This window comes from Triticum urartu, chromosome 1A (assembly GCF_056163025.1).
Source record: "Triticum urartu cultivar PI428250 chromosome 1A, HENAU_Tu73, whole genome shotgun sequence".
NCBI classification, from domain to species: Eukaryota; Viridiplantae; Streptophyta; class Magnoliopsida; order Poales; family Poaceae; genus Triticum; species Triticum urartu.
In genome coordinates, this window is record NC_141873.1 from 316,333,140 (window position 1) to 316,341,020 (window position 7,881).

A 7,881-nucleotide genomic window follows, 5' to 3' on the forward strand; every position below is an offset into this window, starting at 1 on the left:
TGTGAAATTTCTTGCGCTGCAGTCAGAACCTCAGAAAAATATGAAGAAAAATGTACTTCAGTCCTTCCACACATTTGACTTTGACGTCTTCTTTATGCAGAAATAGCTGTGTTTCTGTGCGTTTAAGGTAGAGTGTCAGGGTGGTGTTAGACCAAGCTTAATTTGTGAAAGTAGAGACGGTGTGGAAAAACAAATCAGTCAAGAGATCACGCACTACACACAAAAAAGTCAAGAGATCCTTCCTCGTCAAGAAGCATTTTCCAGTGGGAGAGGCTTATCTTTTACCAGTACTGCCGCTCATGCTTAAATTCTACTACAGTCCTTTTGACTTCCACTGGTTCAGACATCTTTTTCATAGTATACTGTGTTGGTGTTGGACTGTTGGTGTTAGCTTGTCATTTTCCACTTCAAACAAAAAAGCCTCAACGTTTCTGCAAATTTACTTCCTTCATGTGAAATCATGTGAAATCCCGGTACAATTCATGCATTCCAAACAGACACTTTATAATTTGAATATCTTCATGTTCTCTCAAGAACAAAAGGGTTATCGCTTGGAGGTATCATAAACTGAACCCCAGAAAGAATATACTCTTGTATGCCAGTTTTCTCATGCCTCACCTCAGCAAAGAAAAGGCAAAAGACAAGCTGGCATCAACTTCCTATGCAACGGAACAACGGAACAAGCTGCGCTAAACGCAGTTGACTAGTACATGGAATCGTGCGTGACATAAGCATGAGGCTGGAATTAACGAAAGGTCCCTTTAGGTTAGTTGGCCACGCGTTGTCTAACTGAAATTCGGCACTTGACAGATAGCATAACAGAAAACAGCTCCTGGCTAATTCGTCCTTGAGTAATCATCGATGTAACCTGGAGGCTCATGGAAGTGCATCGAAAACCTGAGCTTCTAGATTTCATATCTACTCCTTCCGTTCCAAAATAGATGACCCAATTTTGTACTAAAGTTAGTACAAAGTTGAGTTATCTATTTTGAAACGGAGGGAGTAGGTGGTAATGTAACAGAACATGTACGTTATCATTGAACTGTTTTTCTTTTCATGTCAGTTAGGTTAGGTGAACAGCTAATTCACTTAGAATTTTCTGTGACTTTTGTTTAATAAATGACATAGCTTTTGCCCACCATGAGGTATAAACCAAGTCGGATATATACTTGTTTTGATTGAGCATTGACTATGAAGGGATCCAACCAATAACATGGAGGGCCTCTTTGATTTAAAGGATTTTTATAGGATTTTTAAAGGATTAGTATTCTTAGGAATTTTTTCTGCGTTACTTGTTTGATTCGCAGGATTGAATCCCATAGGATTTTTTTCTATGGATTCATTTGTACTATATTTCATAGGAATTCTAGCATCCACTCCAACCTCTTGAAAGAAATCCTTTGTTTTTCATGTGATACAATCAAACAACCTCAAATCCTATAGGAATCCAATGGCCATATCATTTCAATCCTACGTTTTTCCTATTCCTGTGTTTTTCCAATCCTGCGAATCAAAGAGGCCCGGAACCATGTTCTTGACAAAGGAAAATCAACAGCATTATCTTGTGGAGTGCAACAACGGGGCATCATACTCTTCTAATTCTCTAATTCAGTCATTCGATACTTCCCCCGCCAAAAAAGTCATTCGATGTTTAACATTACACTTCAGCTTCTAGTCAGACAAAGCTATACAGTATATCTGTGGATTACACTCCAGATGCATGCAGGTAACAGCACTATAGCAGCTAGGAGGCACCCAGGTTTCTGACTCTCTTTGGATCCAAAGCTATACAGTATATCTCGTCGAAATTCAGGGTCGATTATATACAGTAGTGCCTCATGGTGCTTTCTCTCCATTCAGTTTCACCGCAGCAGCTTCCGCCTGTATTTCAGAGGTAGTGCTAACATTACCCTCTTCTATGGGTCCTGTTCCTTTGATGCTTCCTACTTTCACATACTTGCTGGTGAACTTGTACTCCCAGTCCTGCAAGGCACTAAGCTCAAATGGACCGAGGCCAGATACATCACCTGTCAGATCTTGTGGCTCAAAGGACATCTTCGCCAATGCCCTACTGGCATCTTTACCAGCAAACAATGCATATGGTCCACCAGGCCCATAGAACATTCTGCAAGGCAACAAATCAAATCAGCAACACCCAAAAATGATGTAGATCAATGTGAAACGCCATGTGGTAGTACATATAGCAAGTTAGCAATTTCATCTTTGATGGCAAAAGGTTGAGTCAAAAACTTTGCATCGAGAGAATGAAGACTAATGTCTTGGAGAAGGGATATGCATTACCTTACTCTACACCAGAAGAGAAAAACAAATGATATTTTCATGCGATTTGAATTGGAGGGAGTTTCCAAAAGTACAGTCCATAAAGAAAAAATCAGCAAGGTTTATACACTATATATAACAAAGTTCTAACCTTGCTGATGCACTGCAAAAATATAGTCCAGGTAATTAGGTGTGCAATTCCTTGTTTGATAGTATCGGTTTATCATAGTTCTCACGAGCCTCAAGCCATCAACTCAAATGATAGTACTATTAAAGTTTGCTAACTTGTGATCGCATTTTACAGGTACGTATAAAGATAATAAATATATATATATATGGAATAGTGATGAATAAGTGAACTTGAACATACAACATCTAATACACCATGTAGATTAGCTTTGAACAATTGAACCCACATCGGCTCCAAACATACCAACAGCGGAAATGCTCTATGCTAGGCATCAGAATTGAGGAGCTCCAGTAGTCTATTTGCAGCATGTACATTTTATATGCATATTTGAATGTCCGTCAAATATCTCATGAACAACTGGTCTAATAGCTACTAACACCGAAATCATTTTCACCTTTCTTTGCTAGACACTTAGGTTTGCCAAAGAAAGTCACGAGTTCCCATAGTCCAGAGCAAAATATCAACTCAGGTCAATGATTTTAATAATTCTCTTATTGCACAACAGCCTATGACTCTTCGAAATACCGCCTTTGAATTATTTCGCCAATTTCCTACAATTCTTATTTGGAATACTACAAGACCTAGCATAGAAGAACTATTCATTTGCTTCCAGGTTTAGGCTATCAGCGCTTCGAGACCAGGAAGAATGTTTTCACTTCAGAGAGCATTTTCTAGAGAACTTCGTTTGTACTAGTAACAAGTGATACCACTGATCAGTGATCACAACCGAGTTCTGAAGGAGTAATTGATTTGGTGGTCACAGCTGATAGTCTGAATTCAAAGGAACAGAGCCGAATTGGAGGTGTATATGAGACGGGGCTAAGGAAATCGACCTGCTCTGGGAGACATCGTAGATCTGCCCCTTGATGGCCATGAGAAGCGGCTTCTCGGGGTCAGACCCGTCGTACTGCCGCAGCTCATCCGCCGTGATCTCCCCCACCTGCACTGGCTCCGGAGCTGGTGGCAGCGCCTCATCAGCGACCTCCTGCCATCGTTGCGGCGGCGGAGGCGGCGGGGCGAGGAGGCCGGACGCCACCTTGTAGACCACCGCCACGGCAGCCACGGCGGCGAGCACGGTCCCCGGAGGCGCACTCCTCGCTGCCTGCCACAGCTCGGCCACTGCCACCCGCCAATCGGAGGGAAAGAAACACATCAGGCCGGAAGTCTGAAACGAGGATCGGATCCTCGCTAAAACTCGAAAACAGAGAACTCACTCTTCCCCGAGATCCCGAGTCCGCCTGGAGCAGCGCTACACCGCACAGCGCCGGAGACGCGCTTGCCGGGAAGCCGCGGCGACGCTGCCGCTCGCCGTCTGCTGACCGGCGCCGCGGCCGAGAGAAGGGTCGCCGCAGAAAGGGCTGAGCAAGCTGCCATACTTACGATCCGACGAAAGGTACTGCCTACTGACACAGTACAGGCACCCCTCCTTGACCTTGGACTGCTCTCTGCACAGTCAGCTGGTCAAATTAACACCTAATTTGCTTATACTCCCTCCATTTTTATTTAATCTGCATATTAGATTTAACTGAAGTCAAACTTTGCAAAAATTGATCAAGTTTAAAGAAAATAATGTAAACATTTACCATAACAAATCTATATGATATGAAAGTACATTCAATAATAAATCTAATGCTATTGTATATGTTAATGTTTTTGTCTCTAAACCTTGTCAAAGTTTAAAAAGCTTGACTTTGACCAAACCTAATACGAGGAATAGAGGGAGTAATAAAGAATATTATACTCCCTGTTCACATTCAGACAACGTCCCATGTCAGCTATCCAAACCGTCTTATAAATGGGTTTTTATCATTTACTAGTTGACCCGTTGCGCCGAATGGCACAGAGACCCGTTGAAAACATGTTGTCGATGAAAATAGTTTCATGTTGCAAGAATCTTCAACTAAATCATGGTATTTTGTAAACATGTTTGGGAAAAGGGAAAATTTGCAAAATATGAATATGTTCAATTTGAAATAATGACCACTATGATGAGAGAGTAAAGTTGGCATGGTTGTATTTTTTCAGCAAGTTTGAAAACATGGTTATCATGATGAAAAATCTGGCCATGCATATATTTCTTGGAAAAAAAGAGGGGAAAAGATATGGAACCTAAGATTTTTCTTTTGCATAATAGATATGAACATGTTCAATTTGAAAAAATGGCCACTATGATGAAAGAATAAAGCTGGCTTGGCTGTATTTTTTTAGCAAGTTTGAAAACATGGTTATCATGATGAAAAATCTGGCCATGCATATATTTATTGGAAAAAAGAGGGGAAAAGATATGAAACCTAAGTTTTTTTTTGCATAATAGATATGAAATATGTTCGATTTGAAAAAATGGCCACTATGATGAGAGAGTAAAGCTGGCTTGGCTGTATTTTTTTAGCAAGTTTGAAAACATGGTTATCATGATGAAAAACCTGGGCATGCATATATTTCTTGGAAAAAAAGAGGGGAAACGATAAGAAACCTAAGAAAAAAAGATGCCTTTGTTGTGCATATAGGGAGATATAGGGATCAGCAGGTATTAGAATAGCCCATATATTATTGGGCCCAGCCCATGTAGAGCGATGTGTGTGGCCTATGAGGAGGCGAATATGAAGCGGCAGGTGGCGGAGCCAACGAAGACAGTCTATCTCCTTCTTTTCTCTCTCGGTTTCTCAACTGGTGGTGACAGAGGCGTTTCGTCAGTCGCGACCGGTGCGATTTCTTGCCTCTCTTGATTTCGGAATGGTCTGCATGCATGGATTTACTTTCCATCTATCTCGATCTTGCATCTCTTCTCTTTTTTTGGCGATTCGCACCGCTTTTGGTTCGTTTTCTAGGCATTATAGATCTTGTGTTGTGATTCTTTCTGTTTTGGGATGAACTCATATGGAAGTAAATCGATGGTTATTTATAAGCTGCTATTGTTTTGATTGAGAATCGATGGTGCCGTAGGTCAGTGCGACGGTTGAGTATGAGGGGATCTCGAACTGAGCCTGTGGATGTCAGTTCTGATGGAAGCGCTGACAGTGGCTCTGACGAAAACTCGGACAGCAGCTCAGATGGATCTGGTTATAGCTCCTCTTATGAAGGAGCGTCCATGAGCTCCGATGGAGTGGTGTACATTAGCTCTGATGAAGGGAAGCACATGAGCTCTGATGAAGGCGAGTACAGCAGTCCAGATGAGGGCGCCTACACCAGCTCTGATGAAGACATGAGCAGCAGCTCTGATGAAGGCGCTCACACCATCCATGCTAAAGGTATTCATATGCGCTTCAGTGAGATATTTTCTAGTTTGTGGGCTTTTGATATGTATTGCAGTATAAAATCAAGTTCATTTAGATTGATTATGCCGAAAGTCAGTATGCATGTCTAATGGAAGGGAATGCCATTGTTAGGAGTAGAAGTAGAATGATGTTGGCCGTTCAGTGTTTCTGAATATCATGGTTGTTGTAATTTTGGATTGTTGCTGATTTGACTTAATATGTTTTGGTGGCTTTTAAGCTTTTATTCTTTACTATGTGTGGAAGTAACTAATTCAGTCTTAATTGAATCTTTCAATTGTTGATGGGAACACCATAGATCATATGTATTCAGCGGGCATCTGCGCCACATGTATTTTCTTTTTAAAAGGCAATGGCTGATTCATTTTTTTTCACTCAAAGTTGGCTGATTGATTCATAAGAGAAAGAAGAAGGACACAGGTCCGGTCTATTTTTTGGACCCTCCACAACACTGTCCAATGCACACTGCATGAGCTTCGCAAAATATTGAAACCAACACCAGAATTTAGAAAATTGTGAGATATAACCATGTCAGCTACTGCAATTTTTTGAACGTATATTTTGTTGGCTTGTTCGATGATGTAGGTGTGCATAGGCGCATGAAGGAGAAGAAGCCTTGGAAGGCATGCATGAACATCTGTGATTGCCCTAAAGAGTACACAGTTGGTAAGTGTTATTTTTTATGGTCTATTGTTTCCACTGGTTGGTGGTTGGATTAAATTAACCTATGTACTTTTGTTTTTAGGTTATAATCCAATTACTAATGCTAGATGCATGTATTCAAAGAGATTTAAGATGTCAATGTGTGCTTGGAAGCGTCTCAACCATTATGTTGAATCAGTTGAGCCTGCTATCGGCCACTATGTTTGTGAGCTGAATAAGACTTTTGCCAAGCTTGGGCAGAGAATGGTTTGAAATCTCAAAAAACATTTATATCTGCATTGGTTTATTAGTTTATCATGGCACATGACTATAGCCTTGGTGTTCTTTTGTAGTACTTTTCTGCTGTGTTTACGAAGAAGCATCTAGCGGATTTCATCGCTACTCCTGTTGATGGGGTAAAGATTCAACTATCATCTGGACGTTGTGTAAGGCGTGTTCGCCTTATTAATGGTGTGGACAACAGGGCTACCATAACACGAAATTGGGGTAACTTTGCAGAGAAAGCAAAGCTGACAAAAGGGGATATCTGTGTTTTCTCCCTTCGAGTTCGCAAGGGGAAACCAGAATTCACCGTTCACAAGATCTAAAAGGTTTGTATATGCACTGTGTTTTAATCTATAGAAGGATTGCTGTTTTATTGCATCGTCTAAGAAAGCACGTGCATTTGCAGGTGGCTACAACGCAGCGTTTAAGGAGGAGTATGTTAAGGTGTTCTATAAGGGTATGTTTAGCTGTTGATGGGTTGTAGCTAGGTGTGTTCGGTTGCACAGGCAATATGCCTTTCTTTTGCTAGCAATGTCTTCGTCATGATGGTTATGTAATGCAATTATGATTGAAACCATGAACTATGTTTGAGCTATGGGCTCTTAGCTAGGTAAGTTTAGTTGTTGCATGGACTCTAGCTAGGTGTGTTGGGTTGCGCAGGCAGTATGTGTTTCTTTTGTTAGCAATCTCTCCGTTGTGATGGTTATGTAATGCAATGATGATTGAAAATATGAACTATGTGTGAGCTATGGGCTCTTTGTTAAGGTTCCAATCGTGTTTGTTTTAAGGTATCAAGTATTTTGCGTTTGTTAACTGGAAGAGAAACTATAGTATCCAGCAAAATACTTTGTAGCTAAGGATAGCAAGCCTTGGTGGTTTCTTTTAGTTTGGTTGGAAAGGTGCCCTGGCTGATGTTGAAATTGTTGGTCACAGCCCATTGTTGTGGGCGAATAATATCCTCTTTGCACCTCTCTTCACGGCCAATGCGAGACCAGGCCGAAGTTATTTTCTTAACAGGAATGTAGTAGGCATAGACAACATAAACCCATACATTTCGAATAAAACGATCAGTAGTGCTCAAGTACATAGGTAGGCTAACTCTTGGTCTGAACGTGGTCTAAACAGAAAGCAAAAGTACAGCTTGGTTCATTACTCCTTGCAGGTTACACAAAAGGTGGAAAATACATCACAACTTCCAAAGGTTTAGGCTAG

At 41.1% G+C, this 7,881-nt stretch overlaps 2 protein-coding genes across 4 annotated transcripts; one reads left to right on the top strand and one right to left on the bottom strand.

The window, feature by feature from the left end:
• Window positions 1–1,588: 1,588 nt before the first annotated feature.
• Window positions 1,589–3,910, bottom strand: LOC125509100 (membrane steroid-binding protein 2). Its single transcript, XM_048673980.1, has 3 exons — window positions 3,685–3,910; window positions 3,304–3,589; window positions 1,589–2,125 (listed from the first exon to the last, which is right to left on the bottom strand). Exons 1-3 carry the CDS (start codon window positions 3,842–3,844, stop codon window positions 1,837–1,839), a joined length of 735 nt encoding a protein of 244 aa, XP_048529937.1. The 5' UTR covers window positions 3,845–3,910; the 3' UTR covers window positions 1,589–1,836.
• Window positions 3,911–5,050: 1,140 nt separating this feature from the next.
• Window positions 5,051–7,441, top strand: LOC147991036 (uncharacterized). Of its 3 annotated transcripts, XR_015610871.1 has the most exons (7): window positions 5,051–5,173; window positions 5,419–5,718; window positions 6,328–6,408; window positions 6,488–6,651; window positions 6,738–6,800; window positions 6,904–6,995; window positions 7,076–7,441. XR_015610871.1 is itself a non-coding variant. In XM_087535546.1 (6 exons), the coding sequence occupies exons 1-5, from the start codon at window positions 5,071–5,073 to the stop codon at window positions 6,990–6,992; spliced, it is 903 nt and encodes a 300-aa protein (XP_087391672.1). In that variant the 5' UTR covers window positions 5,051–5,070; the 3' UTR covers window positions 6,993–6,995; window positions 7,076–7,441. The 3 variants fall into 3 exon arrangements, 2 of the variants coding, with proteins under 2 accessions (XP_087391672.1, XP_087391689.1); XM_087535546.1 differs by having other exon boundaries at window positions 6,738–6,995; XM_087535563.1 differs by having other exon boundaries at window positions 5,072–5,173; window positions 5,414–5,718; window positions 6,738–6,995.
• The last annotated feature ends 440 nt before the right edge of the window (window positions 7,442–7,881 follow it).

Bases quoted from the DNA above. Each gene is read 5' to 3' on its own strand.
- LOC125509100 (XM_048673980.1), bottom strand. From the start codon at position 3,844: ATGGCAGCTTGCTCAGCCCTTTCTGCGGCGACCCTTCTCTCGGCCGCG. The intron at 3,590-3,684 runs GTGAGTTCTCTG...GGCGGGTGGCAG, and splicing joins ACTCGGGATCTCGGGGAAGA to TGGCCGAGCTGTGGCAGGCA. The intron at 2,126-3,303 runs GTCGATTTCCTT...GTTGCCTTGCAG, and splicing joins TACGATGTCTCCCAGAGCAG to AATGTTCTATGGGCCTGGTG.
- LOC147991036 (XM_087535546.1), top strand. From the start codon at position 5,071: ATGAAGCGGCAGGTGGCGGAGCCAACGAAGACAGTCTATCTCCTTCTT. The intron at 5,174-5,418 runs GTGCGATTTCTT...GCCGTAGGTCAG, and splicing joins CGTTTCGTCAGTCGCGACCG to TGCGACGGTTGAGTATGAGG. The intron at 5,719-6,327 runs GTATTCATATGC...TCGATGATGTAG, and splicing joins TCACACCATCCATGCTAAAG to GTGTGCATAGGCGCATGAAG.